This window comes from Ascaphus truei, chromosome 2 (assembly GCF_040206685.1).
Source record: "Ascaphus truei isolate aAscTru1 chromosome 2, aAscTru1.hap1, whole genome shotgun sequence".
NCBI classification, from domain to species: domain Eukaryota; kingdom Metazoa; phylum Chordata; class Amphibia; order Anura; family Ascaphidae; genus Ascaphus; species Ascaphus truei.
In genome coordinates this window covers 485,065,724-485,093,495 of record NC_134484.1, presented here as the reverse complement: position 1 = coordinate 485,093,495, position 27,772 = coordinate 485,065,724, and the positions used below count along the sequence as shown (strand labels likewise).

At 42.8% G+C, this 27,772-nt stretch overlaps 1 protein-coding gene across 1 annotated transcript; it reads left to right on the top strand.

Moving 5' to 3' along the window:
- Positions 1-321: 321 nt before the first annotated feature.
- On the top strand, positions 322-26,375 carry LOC142488063 (uncharacterized). The gene is made up of 2 exons (XM_075588435.1): positions 322-604; positions 23,833-26,375. The coding sequence occupies exon 2, from the start codon at positions 24,219-24,221 to the stop codon at positions 25,347-25,349; it is 1,131 nt and encodes a 376-aa protein (XP_075444550.1). The 5' UTR covers positions 322-604; positions 23,833-24,218; the 3' UTR covers positions 25,350-26,375.
- Positions 26,376-27,772: the final 1,397 nt, after the last annotated feature.

Here is a 27,772-nt window from a genome sequence, read left to right as displayed (position 1 = left end):
CAGAGTATATAACCAGACGTCACTGCACACACAGCACAGAGTATATCACCAGACGTCACTACACACACAGCACAGAGTATATCTCCAGACCGCACTATATACGGTGGGAGATGGGGGTGAGATTGTCACTATGTTTCTCACCAGCCCACAGCCAGCACCATGTGCAGCTCTCACCAGGGGGCGCTCATCGCACCTTGCTTGGGAGCCCACCAGGGGTCACTGTTCCATATGAGCTCAGGAGGAGCTGGTTAGAGGCGCTCTGGCCTCACCTCTTCCCTCTCTATGGTCCCTGTGCTGCAGCCGGATGTCCTGGTGTGTGAGATCTGATTCCGGCAGGAAACACTGATCCTGAGCCCAGACTGTCCCACATCCTGAGGGGGGAATCCAGGTCACTCCCACAGGGAAGGACTGAGAGATCACAGGGGCTCCCCCTACCCCCCATAGGAAGTACACACACAGTGAGGAGGGGATAAAGTGCACATCTCAGGCACTGAGGGGGGGACACACTGAGGAATAGGCTCTGCAGCCTCTAAGTCCCTTTTCCTGTGTCCCCGTCACATTGCCCACCCCCTGCTGCACAGAGATCTTCAGCCTGTGTTATTGGGTAAGTGCTTTCCTCCTCCTCCCTTCCCCTCCCTTGTGTGACCTGTGCACATTATCCCAGTGCTGCTCTGAGCTTCCTTACACACAGGAGCCTGAGAGGCTGAGCCTCTGATAGTGAGGGGGGGCCTCTGGCACTGGGGGGTTACTCCTCCTGTATCACAGGGACTGGGAGATAATGGGGGTTATTTTACATTGGGAATTAACATTAGGAATCAGTGAGGATAAGATTGGGAAAGTTATTACATAGAGTTAGAAAGTAATTAGATTGAGGGAGTATTGGTTGGAGTTTAACTCCTTCATTACCACAGGGGCAGCATCCTGTGTGTGTTATGGGCTATAGCTTCTCTGTGTGAGGCTGACACGTTTGCCCGGGGACAGTCCTGTTATGTATGTATCAAGGGGAGAGGAAAAACAAAAGGCGCAAACCACTGACCACAATGCTTAAATTACTAAACACTAATAAGATTGTAATGCAATGAAAGTCCAATCTGTAGAGTCCTGGATTGAGTGGGATCTATAAATGAGAAGATAGCCAGATATGGTGAAGTATTTATGTATTATTGACACACAACGTAAGCACAGATCCTACTTACGAAATCACAGATAAAAATGAGCATGTCAGGATAAAATCCTTGTCTGGAACTATAATACGGGAACTGTTAGCCACAGGATCAACTCCAAAGGCCGCCGTCTGCGTCCGACGTCTGTATATGCAGATCTCCTCCTTGGCTGGAAATCTTGCAATGTCTGCGTGATGACGCTCCGCTTTCACTTCAGATATACAGAAGCTCCTCTGTGGGTAAAATCGTTCGGAAATGTCGTTAATAGCAGTTTTTAAGTTCCAATTGCCTTGAAAAAGGCATATAGTCCAGCAAGCTAGTAAAATCCAAGGGACAAGACTACCGTAGCCCTACGCGTTTCGTCTAAAAAGACTTTATCAAAGGGTGCGATACCTTGAGATCCCACTCAATCCAGGATTCTACAGATTGGACTATCATTGCACTGCATCTTAATTAGTGTTTAGTAACTTAAGCATTGTGGTCAGTGGTTTGCGCCTTTTTGTTTTTCCTCTCCCCTTGATTATATATTGGAACTTTGTTTCCTTTACATTGTGGCAGCATCCACAGATACATATTAATACTGTTTGTTAGATATATTTGCGCACCTCTTTCTCTCCTATGTATGTATGTCTTTATTTATATAGCGCCATCAATATACATACAGTGGCGGCCGAGCTGAGTCTAAGGCGGCTAGATCCGCGGCTTTCAGATTATCACGCTTAGGTGCGGTTTTATGTCGTTTTCGCCCGGAGTGAACTGCGGTATTTTCGCACTCGTGATATTAGCATTTTATTCTCGCTGGCTGCAATACTGCAATGTCGTGTAAAATCTCAGGGGGGCGTTTGCAAGCTGTTGTCTTGGAAGTCTAACACCTTCGCGGTTCAGCCCGCGTCAGTACACAGTCTGTGTGTGCGCGCGCAGTAATTGTAAATTTGCATATTTAAAGTATACATGCATTTAGCAGTGCTGTGCTGCTGTACAGTACGGTATGTAATTTTTTTTTCTCCACAAACCAAACCATTTTTCACTAGCCTGCCAAAACCATCTTACTGTATTACGAAATTCAATCTGTGCTGCAGCTTTTGACTGCGACACTGTGTGTTTGACTGCACATGGTTGATTTTTGTGCTTTTTACATACTGTATTTGTGGGTGTATTATTATGATGTACTGCCTTTTGAAATTAGAGTATGTATTTAGCTTTGAACATCCACATAGTCGTTAATTTTATGAATCTTGTACTCTAATCCTTTCAGAGATGGCAGCTTGCTGCTTACTGCGCAGTGTCCTCTATCAACATAAATTTCCCGAAGTTAGTAAAATTAGTCACTGCGCCTGCGTGTAATTCTCTTTGAGATAGGAGCCTGAGGCGACCGCCCAACCCCCCCCCCCCCTCTCGCAACAGAGTCATACAGTACATTTTCTGATGTTAGTTAGTTAATCATTGTGTTCTTAAAGCTGCAGTTCATTTTTTTTTTTTTTTAATTTAATTTTTTACTTCAATAGATTTAGTATCATGTGTGCAATTACCTAAAGAACTGTATAGCTGAAGGTCAATTCGTTCTCCATGTATTGATAGGCGAAATTTGGTGACATACAGTAATTAGAGCTGGCATCTGTTTATATTCTGCTTCTGTCTCTCAGTGGAAGCTCATGAATATTCATGAGCACTCCTGCACTGACATGACATGTGCTAGAGGGAAGGCAGGGCTGGCAAAGGGGTGTGCCAGGGCTTGTGACAGGACATGAAGGGACAGTGCCTTAGCAAATGGCTGTTAAAATAGAATATTTGAAAATTGGTCTTTCTAAGTTGCTTTCTTAAAAACAGAAAATGCTAAAAGTATTTTTTCTTACTACAGAACTGATTTCCAGTATTAAAAAAAAACAGACATGCAGGATATTGACTGCGCCGGCGTGTACTGTAATTCTCTTTGAGATGGGAGCATTTCAGAACTGATAGTTGTCTTAATCCTCAAATCCTTTCAGAGATGGCAGCTTGCTGCTTACTGCGCTTGAGTCGAATGCCCAACCCCCCACCTCTCGCAACAGAGTCGTCTGTGTCCTTACATACTGTATTGTGTTCTTAATCCTCTAATCCTTTCAGAGATGGCAGCTTGCTGCTTACTGCGCATGAGTCGACCGCCCAACCCCCCACCCTCTCGCAACAGAGTCATACATTTTCTGATGTTAGTTAGTTAGTCATTGTGTTCTTAATCCGTCCAAACCTCACATTGCCTGCGTGTACTCTAATCCTTGTAGACATGGGAGCTTCAGTAGCTGATTAATGCACATGACTCAGCCCCCCCCCCCAACCCTTTGAGGCTTATTTTACGGTAACGCTTTGGAAAATCCCTTCTCGATTTTGAAATGTAAATCTGATTTGCACAGCATAGTCAGAATTGAGAGTTAAAAAGACCTTAAACTGATTAATGTTGTTTTGTCATTCATTCTTATTCATTGGTGTACTGAAGGGGTGGGGGGGGGGGTTGTGGTTGTTGTCAATGATTATGATTAGCAGGAATGTGAATAAATATTAATTTTATTTTCTCAGGAACAAAAAATACAAAAATAAAAATAATCATGAATAATACATACAGTAATGCTGTCTTTATTAAGTTCTTCTGGCAGATTGAAATTGGATAAACATTTTGAAAACATTTTTAAAACATGGGGAAACATGAATAATGCACATTTATATGAATATTATTTAATAATATATAAGTACTGTCATGTATAATATATATATATATATTATACTGTATATATACAGTGTTCGACAAACCTATACATTTGCTCGCCCCGGGCGAGTGGATTTAACCCCCGGGCGAGTAAATATTGGCCCAAGCAGCACACGTTTGGTACTAGGTGACGAGTAGATTTTTTGGTGATTTGTCAACCACTGTGTGTATATATATATATATATATATATATATATATATATATATATATATATATATATATATATATATATATATATATATATATATACAGTATATAGTAATATTATTTTTTCCGTCTGTATCTTGTTCCTCCTGTACTGTACAGTAGTTCATTGAAAGAGGAGAGGTTTTGTGTACATCACTACTGCTGTTTATATACTGTACATTGGACTGTACACGTAGAGTAGACTGGACACAGCACCCCACCCACCTCCCACCAGGTCACCCTTTTCCTGAAACGACAAGAAAACAACAAATTAGTGCAGTTATGTGCGTACTGTATTATTATTGTGTGATGTACTGTACATGGCTGGTGCTGCTTGAGCAGTTAGTAGGCGGTTACCGTAGTACTGTCAAAATAGTCTACTGTTTACTGGAACTACTGTACTGTATACTCTGACTACTGTTAAATACTATGTACTGTAACCTGATGGCTGGTGCTGCTCTCTCTGTAAAGAAAAAACTGTAACTACTGTATAGTAATACTGTACTAAGGAAAAATCTGTCCCATACTTACTTGTATCATACTGTACTTACAATACTACAGCACAGCACTACTTTCCTGATGCTTGCCCATTACGCGCGATCACAATGGGCAACACAGTGGCAATATGGTCTATATATTTAATGCAACGTTCCACGGTGAGTACATCGTTCCAAAAACTCATTATGCCTTTCAACAACTCGTCCTTTTTGGAGGGTTTTGCCACTTTCTGGATATGGTCCTTCAGTTGATGCCAGACCATTTAGATCGGATTGAAGTCTGGTGATCTGTCAGTGGAAAAAAAGTACAATTAGTTTAAGAGATACAGTACACAGTAAAAACAGTGGGGAACAAAAATGGGACACGGTCTGCTGCAGTTACTCCGCTGGCGTCTTCACCCAGTTGATACCGCGCTCAAAGATATGCTCTGTTGACGCGGTGTGCTTGGGATCGTTGTCCTGGTAGAAGCGGTGACCATTGGGGAACTCGCGTGTGATGTATTGCTCAGGCACAATGTTGTCTTGGAAGAAAGCTTTATTCATGATTCCTATAGCAAAAAAAGTGCTCAAAAAACTGCACAATATTACAGTACAGAACAGTGCATACTGTACAGAAAGGCTACACTAGTAAAGTACAGTGCATACAGTAAGGCTAGACTAGTAAAGTACAGTGCATAAGGCTACATTATATTTGATATATTTGACCTTCAAAGATGACAATGCATCCTGGTCCGTGCCTAGAGATGGCACCCCACACATGCAGCTTCACGGGGTGTTTTGGCCGCGGCTTCAAAGATATGCGGCCTTTTTTGTGGAACGCAAAGGTTGCAAATCTTTCCAGCGACACAGTAGACTCATTAGTGAAGATGCAATCCTGGAAAGTTTCCCCACTGTCGATCCATGCCTGGGCCTGGATCACTCTTTTGATTTTGTTAGCGTCCTGTATCATGGGGTATGCTCTGTAATGACAAGGAATAAATAATTTTAGCTGTACAGTACAGTTTCCGAAACAACACTTTTACCTCCTGTACTGTCCAGTACCAACCTCACACGTCCATATTTCCATCCAATGCTGCGTCTCATCTTCTTTATGCTGGTCTCGGATACAGCGAGATTGTGCTTTTCCTGCAGAGTGTATTTGACCCTTAATGCACTGTTCTCATCATTCTCCTCACTTATTTGGTCCACCAGGAGAGTTGTCTTCCTGCAATGTTAAGAAAATATATTGTTTATATACAAAATATATTCTGTATACTGTTGCAATATAAAGATGCAAAATATATCCTGTATACTGTTGCAATATAAATATACAAAATATATTCTGTATACTGTTGCAATGTAAAGATACAAAATATTTTCTGTATACTGTTGCAATATAAAGATACAAAATATATTCTATATACTGTTGCAATATAAAGATACAAAATATATTCTGTATACTGTTCCAATATAAAGATACAAAATATATCCTGTATACTGTTGCAATATAAAGATACTGTATACTTACGCGTTAGTTACCCTTGGTGCCCTTTTGCGTTCTCTGTTTTTTCCGCGTGCATGATAGCTCACGGTGGTTGTTGGCACAACGATGCCAGAAGCAGCTAACCAGCGTTGGATATCAGCAATTCGGTGTCCGCTCGTGTACATCTCCTTAATTCGCATGCTGAGATCCTTGGAAATCTTCTTAACAACCATTGCTGATGAAATACAGTTCAAACACAAGAATGTATATTCGATGTTTAGTCAAAGTGTATTCAATGTGCAGTGAATCCACAAAATGGATGGTGTATTTATACGGTAATGACTCACTCGCCCACTTTCAACACCTGTACCTGGTCGCCATGCATAAAAGGTTACACACTTTGCATAGCCCACCACTCGATGATGTTTATCTGAACTTGCCCTTGTCCAGATAGTGCATTGTGCCACCTGCTTCCATGGAGCGACCCCGATTCTATGGATGCAAGAACCCACTCGCCTCTGCCGTACCTGTCAGGCAGAAAAAGCGAAAGGCGGTTGCCGTTTCCACACCAAGGCCAAAGCGACAGGCTAAGGCCAATAAAGAAAACCTTCCGCTGACCCCAAAGGCTAAGGGTTTTCATAGACGTCAGCCTTATTATGTGAAGAAGATATACGGCGATGTACTGTCGACGCAAAACGATTGGCAGCCAACCCATCGAACCCGCAGACCACCACCTCCCATACGCTTCGACGACTCTGCCGCCGCTGTCCCGGAAATCTTTAGGCCGTCTTCTCCACCCCTCGTCGAAGACGCTACCGCCTCTGAAATCCACGGGTCACTTTCTCCTTTGCTCTTGGACGACTCTGCTTCTCGCCCGGAAATCCAAAGTTCACTTTCTCCATCTGTCTTCGACGACGCTACTGCTTCTCCTCTACCGGATATCCACAGGTCACCTCCTCCACCCTTCTCATCCTCCGTTGCACCCATCCACCCAGATGTCCAGACGCCATGCACAAGAAGCAGCTCGTTAGACCGGATGCTCAATGGGATAAGTGTGGATATCCCCGGGAACTCTATTGTGCTGGCAAAGATAGATTTGCTTCTGGAGACAATGGTAGCCATGGAGCAGCAGATGCAGAAGATAGAGGCTGACATAGCGGGCATACATTATTTGCTCGGTGTTAATGCCCCTGTTTCCCCAATGCTGGAGCAGGGGGGTGACATGGATGTGATGAATGGGACCTTCGACCCCCTTCCATCACCAAGCGCACCAGAAGATGTAGTGTACCAGTACATGTATGCCGTTGAGGAGGAGGATATCATGACAACCCCGTCAAGACCACGGCAGGAAACAACACGGCGACCAAGACCGGAGGAAAGCTTCCTCCCAGACAACCTACCATCGCCCTTCGCCTCAAGTACACCCGCTCACAGAAGACCTACATTCGCTCGCATCGATGCGGTGCCCATCACCCTGCGCGATATGCCAGTGGCACTCAGGGAGAAGTATAGGGTGATGAGTGCTGGTGCACCCCACAAGTATGCCTTGTTAATTTTTAAGCACCATGTTCCCTACTCGTTGTACTGTGACTGGGCCTTCAGAGTGAACTACGAGGGAAATCGCGTAAAAAAAGCGCTTCCTGCCAATTTAAGAAAGAACATTCTGGAGGAATTGCGGCGCTTTTATGCAGTTACAAATCCTGTAATGAGAGGCGTTCGAGACTGCATTAATGGCGTTTTGCGCCATGCAAGGAGTAAGCCATGGACGGACCATGTCGAGGACATACCTGTACTGTTGTGCTGAACTGTATTGTGCATGTTTTGACCTGCTGTACTTAAATAAAGGAGATGTTGTTGTGTGTTTTGTAACTTGTATTTACTGTATACAGAAATGCTGCAACTTGTAATACACAGGACCTACTATACTGGGCTGTACCTGCACAATTCCAGTCCCTGAGGGCCGCAAACAGGCACGGTTTTCAAGGTAAGGTTGTCCTGAAAACCGGGCCTGCCTGCTGCCCTCGAGGACTGTCGTGGTGCAATGGTGCAGGCCTGACTGACCGTTTTGCACACCATCCCACTGTACTGTATACAGGCATGCCCCGTATTAACGTACGCAATGGGACCGGAGCGACAATGTACTTAAAGTGAAGCCCTACCTTTTTCCCACTTATCAATGCATGTACTGTACTGCAATCATCATATACGTGCATAACTGATGTAAATAACGCATTTGTAACAGGCTCTATAGTCTCCCCGCTTGCACACAGCTTCGGTACAGGTAGGGAGCCGGTATTGATGTTCAGGACGTGCTGACAGGCGCATGCGTGAGCTGCCGTTTGCCTATTGAGCGATTTGTACTTACTCGCGAGTGTACTTAAAGTGAGTGCCCTTAAACCGGGGTATGCCTGTACTGTGCTGTATGTTTCTTTAATAAAGGAGATGTTGATTTTTGTCACAGGTACAGTTACATTTTTTAACTTGCTGTACTTAAATAAAGATGTGTGTTTTTCAACTTGTATTTGTGCTGGTGCAGACTGCTTTTCAGACCATCCCACTGTATACAGTATGTTTTGACTTTAATAAAGGAGATGTTGGGTTTTGTATAATTTATGAATAAAGAATTTGTTTTTAAAGCATGTGACTGTAAACCATACTGACTGACTGCAAATGTTTTTACTTTATATACTGTACATAAATAAATGTTTTCACTACTGTAGCAGTAAACCATACACCTGTTGATGTTTTGAATTGCTGTGCACTTAAAATGTTTCCACATTGTACAGTATTTGTAAATAAATGTTTTTGTACTTTCAGTACTCCACCAATAAAAGAACATGTTTATTTGTTTTACATTGTTCAATTGGCTCCATTGTAACAAAACACAGTGTTTCTAGAATGTCGGGGCATACTGGACTGCACTGTATACTGTAGGCATGCTCAGTATAAGAGTATAAAAAAAATAGAAGACGCATACTGTACTGTTCTGTATGAACTGTCAGTGTAATACAGTACATGTAGAATAAATGCATAGTTTTTATTTTTCCGGGTTTATTACACACCATATAAAACTGTATTGTATACTGTACGGCCGGAAAACATCAGCATACTGTTTCAGGTACAGTATTCTTTCCTAATCAATAACTACGGCCACTAAACTGTAGACTCCGGTACGTGGCGTTTTAAATCCGATTCAGCAATGTGCAGCGATATTATCCATCGAAATCCCTCCATTAGCCGTTTTATTTTCTGAGGAAAAACAAAAAGAAAAGTTTCACTGTAATGTTCAGTCCCCTAAAGACGTTCGTTCCCAGCTACTGTAGTCCCACCAATAATTTTCTCGGGTCGGGGGGCGGGGGGGCGTCTCCGGTTTACATGCGCATGCGCCTACCGTCGATGTAATGACACGCATATGCGTTTCAAGAAGGTTCCAATGCGCATGCGCCTAGCGTTCCACCAATAGTTCAGTATCTGCAGTACAGTACTGTAGAAGCCGCTCAGCCAATGATATTGCTTACAGGAGAATCGCTTGACTTTCAAATCACGCCAATATTGTTACTGTATTGTCAAAAAAAAAAAAAACAGAAAATAATACGGCAACAATACTCACCATAGAATTTCCCATTCAGCTGGCGCCGGCGCCGGTCCACTGCCAGTCCAGTGTTCCTGGTCATCCTTGTCGATAGTTTGCAGCGGGACTAGCCAACTGTAGTCAGCTGATGAGGCTGGAAATTGCTTAGGTACATGCAAGCTTGCTCGAAACTGCACGCGAAATCCGGCTCAGGCTCACTGACGGTGGGATGTGTAATCGGAAGCCGGAGCTGGTGCATTGCTTGGCAGCGAATGTTGTTTCTTGGTTGGTTTTAACACGACCCTTTGCCGTCTGCACGATCATAGATACAGGAAAAAACCGGTGATACACACCAAAACCCTCCAACAAATTGTGGCTCAAGACGATAAAAACAGGGATCGCTACATAACCTTTTCCTTATTGCACGCTTCCACGTATGAGGAGCTGGCGAAAATTTGTAAAAGTCACAGTTTTCCATAAAATACTGATAAATTTGAACAACTGTTGCCATCTTATCTTCCGTTGCATTAATCGCGGCCCATATCAAATACGCGTAACTTCTGTCGGGTTTTTTGAAAATGGGCTGCACTTGAACGCTCATGGCGGGCGGCGGGTCTCTGAAGAATAGTGTAACTGAAACTGGTCTTTGTCTTTCTTTAATATGAAAAGCCTAAATTGATACATTTTTGCAACCTCTTCCTTCAGTCTCAAGGCCAAGGCCAAGGCACACTGTGGTACAGTATCTTTTTTTCAACGAAACACCTGCAACTCGACACATTAATGAAGCGCATGTGCATCACAATTCATGAATATCTGCCATCTGGTGGACACGCGAATAATTGCAACCTATTAAATAATTCTCAATAAACGCATCAACCGCGTGTCAACCCGTGGCTGAGAACGCAAAATGAATGCATTCCAGGAAAAAGCCAGGGAAAAACCGGCGATGTGTTAGACTCAGATGCGCCGCAGCAGTATAAACAACATGTTTAAATAAATAACCTAGGGGATGTACTATTGATCTGTGTATCTCTGTTTTCCTTGCTTCGTTCTATTCTTTATTTTTAGTTACATCCTTTTTTTATATAATCAATGATGGTGTCTATTTTAAGTCAACTAATATTGTGTTTCTTTTATTCCAGCATGTTTTTAATTATTTATGCTAGGTTTTGTCTATATGTAAGTTTTAATTTAATATGTATTTTTCCTTTTGTTAATAAAGTTGTTGTTTTAAAAGTAAATTACACATCTTCCCTATCACACTGACCATTACCTATTTTGGTTGATTGGTTTATTCTTAATTGGTCAACCAATAAGGTATCTTTGTGAGGTATATAAGACCTCTGGGTAATGGCCTAATTATTCCCTGAAAAAGTAGTTAATTCTACGAAACGCGTTGGATGTTATTTTCTATTGCCTTATATTTGCTTATATTGGCTAATGCCTATTCATTGGCTTTGCCCTGATTTTATCAATCCTGTGTGCTGTTTTGGGCCTTTTTGAGAGACTCTGAGAGACTGTATCACCTCCTTGCCGATTCCATCACTGCTGTGGAGACAGTGACGTCATCACACAGCGTCCCACGACGGAGCGGCATCGTGGCACGCCGAGTGTGCCCCTGCAAGCTGCGGTCTAACCTCCGTGCAAAGGATCCATCTGCTGAGTTACAGGAGCTGCTCCAGACGGCCTGGAAGCCGGAGTGATCTCACTGAGCACCAATACCTTTAGCTGAACCTGGCTGCTTGAAGGGAAACCCCCTTGGGAGCAAAAGACTGACACCCTGTCCCAGAACCAACGGAGTGGCACTAGCTGAGAGAAGCAAGCACCTGACTCTCCTGACAGCAGCTGCCGAGTGGTAAACAGTGTGATACACACTAAATGCACTTAACCAACCATTATTATGTACGCAGATATATTACCCCTTTAATTTGAATTATATTGTTGAACTTGCTTCACTATTTGGCGTTGTGCGCTGTTTTCTTTTGTTTCCATTTTCTATAGTGTGTGTGGGGTGCTGAGCCACCCCCTGTGTTTATAGCAGCAGACGCCCGTATCCTCAACACGGTTATGTGATATAATTTATTTATTTTTTACATATCTCACTGTGGGAGCTGTGGTATAATTCTTTATCACATATTTTTATGGTTTAGTCACTGCACTGTGTATATCCATATGTTACATATCCTAGTAGTTAGTTAGATAGTAGCGCACAGTATTTTTTCTGTTTTTCACTAGTACAGTACATAAGGCAAAATTATATTTGATATATTTTTCCTTCAAAGATGACAATGCATCCTGGTCCACGCCTAGAGATGCTACCCCACACATGCATCTTCACTGGGTGTTTTGGACGCGGCTTCATAGATATGCGACCTTTTTTGTGGAATGCAAAGGTGGCAAATCTCTCCAGCGATACAGTAGACTCGTCAGTGAAGATGCAATCCTGGAAAGTTTCTCCACTGTTGATCCATGCCTGGGCCTGGACCACTCTCTTGATCTTGTTAAAGTCCCTTATCATAGGGTACGCTCTGTAATGACAAGGAATAATTTTGTAGGTACAGTACAGTTTCTTAAACAACACTTTAACCTCCTGTACTGTCCAGTACTAACCTCACACGTCCATATTTTCATCCAATTCTGCGTCTCATCTTCTTTATGCTGGTCTCGGATACAGTGAGATTGTGATTTTGCAGGAGAGTGTATTTGACCCTTAAGGCAATCTTCTCCTCATTCTCTTCACTTATTTTGTCGACCAGAAGAGTTGTCTCCCTACAGTGTACAGAAAAACAACAATTTTTTCCGGTAAGTAAACAATTATAGATGCAGCAATATAAACAATAATAGATATACTGTATTATATACTGTCGTTATATAAATATACCGAAATAACTATAAAATTAGATAGATCTATACTATATAGTTATAGTAATATGCAGCAATATAAACAATAATAGATATACTGTATTATATAGTTATATAAATATACTTACGCGTTAGTTACCGTCGGTGTCCTCGTGCGTTGTTTGGTTTTTCCGTGTGCATGATAGCACACGGCGGTTGATGGCACAACGAGGGCAGAAGCAGCTAACCAGCGTTGGATATCTGCAATTCGGTGTCCGCTCATGTACATCTCCTTAATTCTCATGCTGAGATCCTTTGAAATCTTTTTAACAGGCAATGCCGCGAGTAGAAAGAAATACAAACACAAGAATGTATATTCGAGGTTTAGTCTGTGTATTCAGTGTGCAGTGAATCTACAAAATGGATGATGTATTTATACGTTAATGACTCACATTGGAGTACGCCCACTTTCAACACCTGTACCTCGTCCCTTTGCATAAAAGGTTACACACTTTGCATAGCCTTCCACTCGATGATCTGAATCTGAACTTGCCCTTGTCCAGATACTGCATTGTGCCATCTGCTTCCATGGATCAACCCCGATTCTACAGACGCAGGAAGCCAATGCGCCCTACGGGTGGCGAGACGGAGACCCCTTAGAGTCGGGGGAGCCCCTGTTGGGGGGGGGGGGGGGGAAACAGCTGCAGCCGCGGGCGGGGAAGCTTAGGTGCAAAGCCCGGGACCGATCGAAGGCGCACAGCAGCTGCAGCTGGGAGCCGTGGAGGCCCAGACTCACCGCATAAGCGTATGGTACGCTGCGGTAAAGTACCCAGCAGCCCGCTACAGGCGGAGGGGGGAGCAGCCATAGCTGCGAGCAGAGGAGGCTCAATTGACCGCACTAGCGTATGGAATGCGGCGGTGAACTACCCCAGTAATTCTGCTGCGAACCGAAGGAGGTTCATATTGACCGCATGTGTATCTGAGATACTGCGGTAAAAGGGTACAGTGCAGGCGGCCGCTCGGGAGCGTGCGCGTCACGGCACGCCGGCAAATGCGTGCACAGACACACGAGTCGTGCACGAGCACTTGATGACGTCAGAGAAGCGACGACCACACGGTGTATGTGTGAGTGAAAGCTGCAGCATGGAACGCTCAGCAGGGAGAAGCCAAGTGCTGGATATGGATTCAAATGGAAACACCCAAACTTCAGTTCCCAAGACTAGGTGAGTCCTTAGTTTTAGTTCTGCATGGGAAAGAGAGATGGTCTATATACATTAGGGTGTATGTTTAGTATTTATTTTGTTTTTATAAATTAGTTCGGTGGTTACCCTCCCAGAAGCAGGATCTTCAAAGGGACGGGGGAATCCCTGCAACATAAATGAAAGGTTGCTAAGAAAACTAAATGGTGTTCAGCTTGTGAGAAACCAGCCCTAATAGGGAAGTAATTATGTGAAGATTGTCTTAAGACACCTGCAGGTGATACCAATGAACAAATGAACATTTTCTTTATTGATGAAGGAGGCTGTTAAACAGAGAGTTGATGCGGCAGTACAGCAAGCTGTTAACCCTGCGCAGGAAAGATCTAGATCCCAGACCAGTCTGGATAAGGGGAAATGTTTTTCATCATATGGGTCTGAAATTGATTGTTTTCATGTGTCAGAGAGTGAAATGGATTCATCAGATCAAGATATTCAGGAAGGAATCTGAATTTGATGTAGAAAGGGTGGATCCACTCATCAAAGCCATGATACAGGTTTTGGAACTGGAAGACATTGAGGAGTTAACCCACAAAAAAGATAAAATTTTTGGGGCGAGACAAAAAGTGTCCTGGCTGCTTCAAGAGTTTCTGTACTGGCCTGCTTTGACAGGCTAAGCAGGCTGCTGCTGCTACTACTGCTACTACTGCTACTACTGCTGCTACTGCTGCTGCTGCTACTACTGCTGCTACTGCTGCTACTACTGCTACTACTGCTGCTGCTTTAAAAAGGTAGAGTCTTTACTATCCATCAAGTAGTTAAGGACCTCATTCAGGTGGAGTTGGCGCAACCAGACGCCAGAGTATTTACGCCTAAAAGGTTTGGGAAGATGTATCCATTCCCACAAGAGGAGGTAAATTTTTGGGATGTCAGCCCAAAGGTGGATACTGCTATTTCCAGAATAGTAGAGAAGACCACAATTCCAATAAGGAACTTGCGTCATTGGAGGACGCTATGGATAGGAAGATGGATACGTATGGAAGAAAACATACGTTACCGCAGGAACATCCTCATACCTGCCATAGTTGCCAACATTGAAGAAGCAATACACAAAGGTGTGGAAAGAAGTGCTATTATTAAGCACTGTCCGAAGTAAAATGAGCAGCAAAATCTATGGTGCTGGCGGTATCAGCAAGAAGGGCTTTATGGCTCAGACAGTGGATGACTGACACAGCATCAAAGAATAATTTGTGTGGATTACCATTGAAGGTGAGTTCCTCTTCGGTAACAAACTGGATGCAATAATAACAAAAGCATCAGGAGGTAAGAGCATTTTTTACCTCAAGAAAAGCAGAAGATTCGGTTTCCAACAGGCTTATAGAGACCAATATAAGGAAGCAAAGGCATATAGACCTGGCAGGTCATCTCCAAGACAAACAACATGGAGGGACGGCCAGAACCGTTTTTTTTGTGACAGTTGCCAGTAGGAGGGCGACTGAAGCAGTTTTTCTGCAACATGGGCCCAAACGATACAGGGCAATTGGATATTACAGACCATTCATCAGGGGTACAGTATAGAATTTAGAGAGCTGCCAAGAAGAAATATGTTCTTAATAACATGGATACAGTCCAAGGAGAAAAGAAGGCAGAATAATTCGGCTTTAAAGAAATTATTACAAGCAGAAGTAATAAAGAAGGTACCTCAGGAAGAGGAAGTGAAATTTCCAGAATTTTTCTAGTAAGGAAACCTACAAGGGAGTACAGAGCAATTCTAGACCTAAGAAGTGTGAACCTGATTATTCAAGAGCTACAACCAGGAGACTGGATGGTGGCAATAAGACTTAGAAGATGCTTATCTACAGGTGCCCATAGCAAAGGGACACCAAAGATGCCTAAGGTTTACAGTAAATCAAGATCATTATCAGTACACAGCACTGCCATTTGGTCTGGCGACTTCCCCAAGGACGTTTATAAAGGTTCTAGCCCCTCTAGTGGCAGAAATGAGAAGAGGGGTAGAAATATACCCATACCTGGACGACATCCGGGTAAAATCAGGGAGTCTGGAGAAACTCCAACGAGACCAGAAGATGGTATAACCTTCCTGGAACACCACGGTTGGTTAATAAACAGAAACAAGAGCCATCTCATGCCACTCAGCTGTTAAGATTTCTGGGGGTAGAATTTGATACAGCAAAAGGAGAAGTGAGACTACCAGACGCAGAGGCAAGACATAGCCATGCAACAAAGAAGCTCAGGAAAGCTACCAGGACTTCAGCAGAAGAATGCATGAAGCTCATAGGGAAATTCGCTTCAACATTAAGCGTCAGAAAATAGGCAGCAATACATATGACACCAAGAATCTTGTTACACCCACACACAAAACAAGAATTAAAGTGGAGGGAAGATACCCGAAACCTGAAAAAAAGACAAACACTACACCCAGTGCACTGGGTAAGAATTACAACAGATGCGAGCAACACAGGTCGGGGTGCCCAGATGGGAGAAACATTGGTGCAAGGAACCTGGACAAACCAGGAAAAGCATCTTCCATCAAATCTGCTGGAATTAAAAGCAGTACAAGGGCCTTAGAAACTTTCTAAGACCATATAAGAGGTGGCTGTATAAAAATAGAATCAAACAACAGGTCAGTTGTCAAGTATATAGCCGAACAAAGAGGAACCAGGAGCAGAAAGCTGATGAACCTCACAGCAGAAATCCTCTTTTGGGCAGAGTGCCACTTGTAGGAAATTACAGCCATACATATCCTAGGACTAGAAAATGTCACAGCAGACTTTCTAAGTCGGAGCATCATACACCCAGGAGAAGGGGCATTATAGCCACAGGTGTTTCAACAACTGGTAGAGCGATGGGGTCAGCCAGACATAGATCTCATGGCGACACACCAAAACCGCAAGGTAAGGAACTACTGTGCCAGACAGTTTCATCCAAGCCCACAGGGTACAGATGCTCTCAGTTTCAAATGGCACTTCAAGTTGGTATACCTGTTCCCTCCAATTCCCTTAATTCCGGAAACAATCAGGAAAACAGGGAAGACCAAGCAGAGGTGATATTCATAGCACCCTACTGGCCAAGAAGGCTTTGGTTCACACACTTGGTAAATATGGCAGTAGATACACCATGGCACATACCAGATCGCAAAGGGTTGATGCGACAGGGGTCAATATGTCATCCGAATGCCAAACAATGGGCTTGACGGCATGGCGATTGAGCAGGAAACATTGAGACTGAAAGGTTGTTCAGACAAAACAATCCAAACCCTTTTACAAGCAAGGAAAAGTTCCACATCGAAAGTATACCATAGAATCTGGCTTTGCTTTCGCGATTGGGGTGAAAAGGGAAAACAGAAGTCCTTTCACCTAGAATTGTATCAATTGTGGAGTTCCTGCAAAAAGGATTTGAGAAAGGTTTCAGTCTTAGCTCATTGAAAGTACAGGTGTCTGCACTATCAGCCTTGTTGGAAAGAAATCTGGCAATGGAAAGATTGATCATCAGATTCTTTCAGGCAGTTAAAGGTTAAGGCCTCAAATCAAGAACAGGGTACCTACAGGGGACTGGTCCCTAGTATTGGATGTACTAACAGCAGCTCCGTTTGAACCTATACAGGAGATAGGCTTGAAATGGTTATCATGGGAAATGGCGTTTTGATAGCAATCACCTCAGCAAGGAGAGTGGGAGAACTACAGGCTCTATCAGCCAAGGAACCATTCCTAGTCATACATCAAGACAAGGCAGTTCTCAGTCCAGTACATCAATTCCTGCCAAAAGTTGTATCACAGTTCCACATGAATCAAGAAATTGTGATTCCGACATTCTGTCCAGAACCAAAGAATAAGAAAGAAGAAAGACTACACAAGTTAGAGGTGGTAAGATGTCTAAAAGTGTACCTGGAAGGATGCGAGATATCAGAAAGTCAGACAGACTATTCATCAATTCCAGAGGGACCGAAGAAAGGTCAAGAAGCTTCAAAGACAACAATTTCCCAGTGGATCGTGTCTTGTATTAAAAGGCTTATGAAAGCAAAGGACAAGATAAACCTTTGAACATTAAAGCTCATTCTACAAGGGCCATGTCTACTTCATGGGCATTTAAAGCCCAGGATACACCAGGACAGATTTGCAAAGCAGCAGTCTGGTCCTCATTCAATACATTCTTGAAATACTACAGACTAGACGTACAATCATCAGCTGACGCAAGCTTTGGGCGTAGAGTGTTAGGAACTGTAGTAAAATAAAGTGTAAAGTGTATTAATAAAGGTCAAACTGATAAGGCATTAAACTGGTGTTGTCTATTCTGATGTATCCCTCCCTAAAATTTGCACTGCTTGGGTATGTCCCAATGGTGCCCACTGCCAGGGTGATCAGGAAAGGAGAAAATTTAAACAACTTACCGTAATTTTCTTTTCCTGGAACCATGGCAGTGGGCACATAGTTACCCTCCCTATGTATGTCTAATGCCTATCAGTTATATATTTCAGCTATGGAAGAATCGTAAGACTAAGGTGCAGGTAGAGGGAGGGGCCTTATATGGCCTACCTGCAAAAGTCTATTTCCTGTCCTACCTAGAGTGAGAAGGGATTAACCCAATGGTGCCCACTGCCATGGTTCCAGGAAAAGAAAATTACGGTAAGTTGTTTAAATTTTCTCCTTTCTTGGGTTCAACAAAGACCTTGAACTTTAGAAAGGCAGATTTTAATAAACTGAGGTCTAATCTAGTAGTAATAGAATGGGATGATGTTTTTGCAGGGAAAAATATAGAAGATAAATGGGCAGTCTTTAAAACATTGTTAGAAAAGCACACTCATCAGTGTATACCCTTGGGTAATAAGTATAAAAGAAATAATAAAGAAAGAATAAATGTGGCTAAATAAACAGGTAGGGGAGGAAATGGGACAAGAAGAGGAAGGCGTTTAGATTCTTTAAGTCAGAAGGGACAGAGACATCGTATCAGAATTATAAGGTATGTAACAAAAATTGCAAAAGGACAATCAAATTAGCAAAAATGGATAATGAAAAAAGGATTGCAATAGAAAGTAAGGTCAGATTATTGGAGATAAGGAAAAAGCAGAGGTATTAAACAAATTCTTTGCCTCTGTGTTTACCAGGGAAGAATCAAGTTCAATAGTAGTGCCGCAGGAGGAAGCCACAACCTCCATATTAATGAACAATTGGTTAACTGAGGAAGAAGTTCATAAGCGACTTGAAAAAAATTAAAGTAAATAAGGCACCTGGCCCCGATGGCATACATCCAAGAGTTCTCAAGGAGTTAAGCTCAGTAATAGCCAAACCATTACATTTAATATTCAAGGACTCCATTTCCACAGGATCAGTACCACAAGATTGGGGTAAAGCAGATGTGGTGCCTATATTTAAAAAGGGAGCTAGATCACAACCGGGAAATTACAGACCTGTAAGCCTGACTTCAATAGTAGGGAAACTACTTGAAGGTTTAATATGGGATAATATTCAGGAATACCTATTGGAAAACAAAATTATTAGTAATAGTCAGCATGGATTTATGAAGGATAGATCTTGCCAAACTAACCTTATTTGTTTCTTTGAGGAGGTAAGTAGGAATTTAGACCAGGGTAATGCAGTTGATGTGGTCTACTTAGATTTTGCAAAGGCTTTTGATACGGTTTCACACGAGGTTGGTGTACAAAATAAAGAAAATTGGACTCAGTAATAATATATGCACCTGGATTGAAAACTTGTTAAAGGACAGACAACAGAGGATTGTCATAAATGGAACTTTTACAGGTTGGGCTAAAGTCGTGAGTGGAGTACCTCAGGGATCAGTACTGGGATCCCTGCTTTTTAACTTGTTTATTAATGACCTTGAGGTTGGGGTCGAGAGCAAAGTCTCCATCTTTGCTGATGATACTAAATTGTGTAAGGTAATAGAATCAGAGCAGGATGTAATTTCTCTTCAGAAGGACTTGGAGAGACTGGAAACGGGGGCAGGTAAAGGCAAATGAGGTTTAATACAGATAAATGTAAGGTTATGCATTTGGGATGCAAGAATAAAAAGGCGACTTACAGATTAAATGGAGATATATTGGGGGAATCCTTGATGGAGAAGGCTTTAGGAATGCTTGTAGGCTGCAGGCTTAACAATAGTGCCCAATGTCATGCAGTAGCTGCAAAGGCAAACAAGATCTTATCTTGCATCAAACGGCAATGGATGGAAGGGAAGTAAACATAATTATGCCCCTTTACAAAGCACTAGTAAGACCACACCTTGAATATGGAGTACAATTTTGGGCACCAATCCTAAGAAAAGACATTATGGAACTAGAGAGAGTGCAGAGAAGAGCCACCAAATTAATAAAGGGGATGGACAATCTAACTTATGAGGAGAGGCTAGCTAAATTAGATTTATTTACATTAGAAAAGAGGCGTCTGAGGGGAAATAAATATATACAAAAATATTCGGGGACAATACAAGGAGCTTTCAAAAGAACTATTCATCCAACGGGCAGTACTAAGGACTCGGGGCATTCCCTTAAGGTTGGAGGAAAGGAAATTTCCCCAGCAACAAAGGAAAGGGTTCTTTACAGTAAGGGCAGTTAAACTGTGGAATTCATTACCCATGGAGACTGTGATGGCAGATACAATAGATTTGTTCAAAAAAAGGTTGGACATCTTTTTAGATGGGAAAGGTATATAGGGATATACTAAATAAGTAAACATTGGAAGAATGTTGATCCAGGGATTAATCCGATTGCCAATTCTTGGAGCCAGGAAGGAATTAATTTTTCCCCTTAATGGGGTTTTTTGTTTGCCTTCCTCTGGATCAATAAGTAAGTATAGATATAGGATAAAGTATCTGTTGTCTAAATTTAGCATAGGTTGAACTTGATGGACCTATGTCTTTTTTCAACCTCATCTACTATGTAACTATGTAACTATGATCATAGATACGGGAAAAATCCGGTGATACACACCAATACCCTCCAATAAGACCGGGATCAATACGAAAAAAACACGGATCGGTACATAACTTTTTCCTTATTGCACGCTTCCACACATGATCATCTGGTGAAAATTTGTAAAAGTCATAGTTTTCGATAAAATACTGATAAATTTGGCCAACTGTTGCCATCTTATCATCTGTTGCATTAATTGCGGCCAATCTATTTATAATAAAATTGATTCTTGTGAGTCTGGTGCTAGATGCGGTGAATCTGATTGGTCCTCAGCCTTTGGCCAATCAGATTGTGGGCTCTATGACGTCACCCAACTGCCACTCTCTTCCCCCTCGGCCTCACCCAACTGACACACACTCTCTCACTCTGTCACTCTCTGTCCTCTCCCCACCCATCAACCCCCTATCACACTCACCCTCACGTGCGCCGCCCTGCACCAGCTCCCGGACGGAGGGGAAGCGCGGAGCAGCCCTCCTGCCCCAGCTGCCAACTTCAGGCTCCTCCCCCCTCGGTCCCGGACGGAGGGGAAGCGTGGCCATCCTGCCCCAGCCTCCAACTTCAGGCTCCTCCCACCTCGCTCCCAACCGAGGTGAGCATGTCCACTGTCGTCCCCCCTCCTGTCCACTGTCCCCCCCCCTCCTGTCCACTGTCGTCCCCCCCTCCTGTCCACTGTCGTTCCCCCCTCCTGTCCACTGTCGTCCCCCCCTCCTGTCCACTGTCGTCCCCCCCTCCTGTCCAATGTCGCCCCCCCCCCTCCTGTCCAATGTCGCCCCCCCCCCTCCTGTCCACCCCTCCTAGCGGGAAATTTAACTCACGGGCAACGCAGGGTCTCTCAGCTAGTGTACATATAAATAAAGACATACACAACAATAACAGTGTTCAGTTTAACCCCCTCTCCATATAACAGGGTTCAGTTTAACCCCCTCTCCATATAACAGGGTTCAGTTTAACCCCGTCCCATATAAAAGTGTTCAGCTTAACCCCCCTCCCCCCCATATAACAGGGTTCAGTGTAACCCCTCTCCCAAATATAAAAGGGTTCTGTGTAACTCCCCCCTACCCCCAATATAACAGAGCCCAGTGTAACCCCCTCCCCATATAACGGTGCTCCGTTTAACCCCCTCCCCATATAACTGTGTTCAGTTTAATCCTGTCCCTATATAACCGTGTTCAGTTTAACCCCGTCCCTATATAACAGTTTTCAGTGTAACCCCGTCCCCATATAAGTGTTCAGTTTAACCCCCTCCCCATATAAATGTGTTCAGTTTAACCCCGTCCCTATATAACCGTGTTCAGTGTAACCCCCTCCCCATATAAATGTGTTCAGTTTAACCTCGTCCCTATATAACCGTGTTCAGTTTAACCCCGTCCCTATATAACAGTTTTCAGTGTAACCCCGTCCCCATATAAGTGTTCAGTTTAACCCCCTCCCCATATAACTGTGTTCAGTGTAACCCCCTCCCCATATAACAGTGTTCGGTGTAACCTTGTATTAAATAAGCGTATATTCTGTCGGGTTTTTGGAACACGGACTGCAGTTGTGCACTCATCTCGGAACTCTCAGGACGATAGAACACCAGACACTGTGTATGTATTTTTAAATATGAAAAGCCTAAATTGATACATTATTGTAACTTCTTCATTACCAAGGCCAATTTACAATGGACCACTGTGGTATTTTTTTAAACACCTGCAAGTCGACACATTACTGAAGCGCATGCGCATTACAATTCATGAATTTCTGCCACCTGGCGGATACGCGAAGAATTGCAACCAATTAAATCCGAACCATTATCAATAAACACATCAATAAACACATCAACAGCGGGTGACGCCGGCATGAATGTGGTATGAAAGCTTCATGAACGTGGTGAGAAGTGCGGTGAAGTGCGTGGCATTCGGAAAAAAATCCCCGAAAAAATTCGGAGATGTTGGAGAATAAAAGGGGCCGCGGCTGTAGGTGCCGCCCTACGCATTTCGTCTAAGTAGACTTCCTCAAGGGGCATACTGTAGTATTGAGTATCCTGCCCCTTCAGTGGATTTCAGTGGATGATCTGCTACACGATATGAGTTGGTCAATCGGGAATAACCAAAACGCCTGTATTTCTCACAGAAAATGTGAGTAGTACTACTATATATTTTCATCCTATTTTTTGGTATCTCCAAAGTACTGCACCGACACACTTTATTCGAGCAAATACCCAGTATGTACCTGGCAGATACCTGGAATGCGCCGCTCCTCACCTCTGACAAGCCCCGTTGCGTTTGCCTTCCCAGCCTGGGTTCATGCCTGGCTGACGGGCGACTGATCTGTTAAATTATAATGATTAGGATTTAATAGGCTGCAATGCTTCGCGTGTCTACCAGATGGCATAAATTCATGAATTGTAATGCAGTATATATATATATATATATATATATATATATATATATATATATATATATATATATATATATATACTGTGCAGTATTGCAGCCAGCGGGAATAAAATGCTTCAATCCCTGCCTGGAAAATAACTCAATGCACTCGGGCAGAAAACAGTCACAAACCTCAATACACCCGGGTATACCCGAATTCGTGGGACTAGCCGAGCTCGAATAAAGTGTGTCGCCAGTGTACTACACTATATATTTTTCTTGTTTGTTGTGTTTTTACTATTTTTTCATATACACCCGGATGAGAGTGCGCCACGGACTCGGTTACTACTACCTCAATAGTGAATCGTGATTGGATTCACCCCACGGCAGCACCCATCACACGACAGTATTTTTATTTATTTGTGTTTATTTATTCTGTATTGTGCACTCTTCTTTTTGAATATACTGTAGGTTGCTGTCTGGTTTAGTTAATATTATTAACTCACTAATATGATAGACCAGGAGTTCCTTAACTTTACTTCTCGTGGGCATTTTCAGTGTTAATTATTTGGAGGATGTACATGTTCACTTGAATAATGAATACAGTACTAAATACAAGTTATATATGTATCAATGATTTCACTGTGAGAGCTGCTACAAATACATTTCAGGCCTTCGGGACCACCACCAAAGTCATTGTGGGTCACTGGATGTCCATGTGCCACAATTTTAAAACCCTGGGTGAAAAGAATATTTTGTTTATTAAGTATTGGTGAAATAGATTCTTCAGTGTTTTGGATTTGTAATTTGCGTTCAGTAATTTGATTTACAGATTTGAAAACATTTGTTCTGTCTTTTTTGTTTACTTCTGTTAGAGAACGGCCTGAGTGAGGAACAGAACTTGAGCTCTGATAAATCCAGAAGCTGGCTGACTCCTCGCAGCCCAGAAGTGCCAAAAAACAATGATTCCTGCTACATTTTAGAAACGTGCAAGGAACCAGTGCCACATGATGGTGAATTTACAGACCTTGTACAGCACACAGCAGAGACGGACTCTAAATATGGGTCCAGCAAAAAGTATGCGAGCGATTTAAGAAGAAGCCGTGGTGTTCAGCCTTTTCTCTGTTGTCAGTGTGGCAAAAGCTTCTCACTGGACAGGGACCTGCTCACACACCTTTGTGTCCCCGCTAGAGAGCAAACCTTTACATATACAGATGGTGGGAGCGGTTTCTCACTGCATGGGAAACTTCTTCCACACCAGATGATTCAGACAGCAATGACTCCTTTTACTTGTACAGTGTGTGAGAAACAGTTAAGTACCAAGAGGACCCTCCTCAATCACCAGAGGATTCATACAGGGGAGAAACCATTCACATGTACAGAGTGTGGGAAAAAATTCAGTATTAAGAGAAACCTCCTCAGACACCAGTGGGTTCATACAGGGGAGAAACCATTTACTTGTACAGTGTGTGGGAAACAATTCAGTATTAAGAGAAACCTCCTCAGACACCAGATGACTCATGCAGGAGAGAAACCATTCTCATGTGCAGAGTGTAGTAAAAGCTTTTCTCAGAAGACAGATCTCCGCAACCATGAGCGGATTCATACAGGGGAGAAACCATTCACATGTACAGAGTGTGGGAAACAATTCAGTATTAAGAGGAACCTCCTCATTCACCAGCGTGTTCATACAGGGGAGAAACCATTCACATGTACAGAGTGTGGGAAACAATTCAGTATTAAGAGGAACCTCCTCATTCACCAGCGTGTTCATACAGGAGAGAAACCATTCACATGTACAGAGTGTAGTAAAAGCTTTTCTCAGAAGGGGGACCTTCTCGACCATGAGCGGATTCATACAGGGGAGAAACCATTCACATGTACAGAGTGTGGGAAACAATTCAGTACTAAAAGGTCCCTCCTCATTCACCAGTGTGTTCATACAGGGGAGAAACCATTCACATGTACAGAGTGTGGGAAACAATTTAGTAAAAAGAACCACCTCCTCAGACACCAGATGACTCATACAGGAGAGAAACCATTCACATGTGCAGATTGTAGTAAAAGCTTTTCTCAGAAGACAGATCTCCGCAACCATGAGCGGATTCATACAGGGGAGAAACCCTTCACATGTACAGAGTGTGGGGAACAATTCCGTATTAAGAGCATCCTTCTCACACACCATATGACTCATACAGGAGAAAAACCATTCACATGTGCAGAGTGTAGTAAAAGTTTTTCTACGAAAAGGGATCTCCTCAACCATGAGAGGGTTCATACAGGGGAGAAACCATTCACATGTACAGAGTGTGGGAAAAGCTTTTCTCAAATGAGCCACCTCCTCACCCACCACAGGATTCATACACGGGATAAACCATTTCCATGCACATAGTGTGGGGGAAGCTTTTCACAGAGGATCAGCCGCCTTATACACATGAGGATTCATACATGAGATAAAATGTGATTGTTCAAAGTAGGGTTGGGCAATATATCAGTAGCATAGTAATACTGCAGTAATAAAAATGGACGGTAACGCAATACTTGCCATTACTTCTTACCATGGCATTCCTATCAGCAGCTGCAGAGTGGGGGTGGGTCTGGCAGAGAGGCGTGGGGGTGGGGACTGGCAGAGAGGACTGTGTGTGGGCCTGGTAGAGACAGTGGAGTGGGAGCGAGTCTGGGAGCTCCTTGACTATCACAGGCTGCAGCTATAAGGAATCCTTCTGCTGGTAATCTCACCCCTCCATATTAACCACTTCCCCTCTGCCATGCCTCTTAACCTTTCTCTTCCACCATAACTCAACCCCTTTCTCTCCCACATACAGTATTTCTCTCGGCTCTCACCCGTGCCTCTTGAACCCCTCCTTCCACATGCCCATTAACCCACTCCTCCCCATGCCCTATTAATGTGTACAGGAGACGGGGGGGTCGAGGGGGTAATTGTACATTTTCTTACCGTGCACCCCAAAACTGGAACAACCTACTGGAGACTCGCATCCACCACCAGTTTATGTTCTTTCAAAACTATGACTCTCACATTTAATCTGGTCTGTAACTGTTACATACGCCTATAATATATATTATCTTTAACTGTGCATGCAATGTCTTGTATATAATGTATACCCTGTTCACTTATGTAACTGTATTTGTAACCATGTATTATTTGTCATAACTCTATGCCCAGGACATACATGAAAACGAGAGGTAACTTTCAATGTATTACTTCCTGGTAAAATATTTTATAAATAAATAAAAATAAAATGGTGAAGAAAGGGGTCTTTAGTGTGGGTGTAGTTAGTGTCAAATTTTCATTGAAACCTATTTTATTCGTAAAATTAAAATATACTCAAATGTATTTGCTTTTTAAATTTTATTAAAAATGAAATGGATTTGTATAAGAAATGTTTCATAATAAATGACTGTGGACATTTACAGGACTTTTGCTTTTTTGTTTTCTTTTGGGTGTTAATATTTTTCTGAATTTTGTTATCACGATAAAATACTTAATACTATGGTGGGAAGTTTTTTGTTTTTTGTCTAACGCTAGTTGAGGGTGTTGGAAACAATTCAGTACAAAGTGTGACCTCCTGTCACACCCAAGTATTTACAGTGGAGAAACCATTTGCTTGTTCAGTGTGGGAAACAATTCAGTGTTAAGGGTCATCTCTTCAGAAACCAACAAATTCATGCAGGGAGAGGCCTTTCACATGGACAGAGTATAGGAAAAACGTTTCTTGGATGAATGACCTCACACACCACATGATTCACACAGGGGAAATAATTTGCTTGTTCAAAGTGTGGTAAACCATTTTATACAAAGTGGGACCTCTTGTTACACCAGCAGATTTACACAAGGGAGCAACTTTTTTAATTGTACAGAATTTGGGAAACATTTCAGTACTGAGAGGCACCTCAACACATACCAGACAATTCATAAAAGGGGATTACATCATAATCAGTTCTGTAATAGGAGGACACTCCTCAGGCACCAGAGTATTTACACAGAGGAGAAACCTTTCCCATGTGCAGAGCGTGTAAAATGTTTCTCAGTAAGAAAACATTGTCACCCAAGTGCTTACACAGGGTAGGTATCTATGTATCTATGTCTTTATTTACATAGTGCCATTAGTGTACATATATACACTACATTCACAGCACTAATACATGTGACAATCATATAAATAACAAATCATACAAATAAAACATGATGGGAAGAAGTGCTTCAGACATAAAAGTAACATTTAGGAAGGAGTTCATGCTCCAAAGGGCTTACAATCTAATTGGTTGGTAGGAAGAACGTACAGAGACAGTAGGAGGGCGTTCTGGTAAGTGTGTCTACAGGGGGCCATGGGTTATGTACGAGTTGTAAATTATCAGCCATGCAGCTACTCATATGCTTCCTTAAGCAGGTGGGTCTTAAAGGTGGATAGAGATGGTGCTAGTCAGATACTGCGGGGAAGGGCCTTCCAGAGGTGTGGGGCAGTCAGTGAGAGGTTTAAGGTAGGAGAGGACTTTAGATACGAAAGGGGTAGAGAGAAGACATCCTTGCCCAGAACGCAAGAGTTGGGATGATGTATAGCAAGAAATTAGGGCTGAGATGTAAGGAGAAGCAGAACAGTGTAAAGCTTTAACAGTAAGGAGGAGAATTGTGTGTGATACGGGATTTGATATGAAGCTAGGAGAGGGATTTCAGCAGGGGAGACGCTGAGACAGATTTAGGAATGAGTAGTGTGAACCTGGCAGCAGCATTTAGGATACATTATAGGGGAGACAGATGAGAGGCAGGAGGTTACAGTAATTGAGACGGGAGAGAAT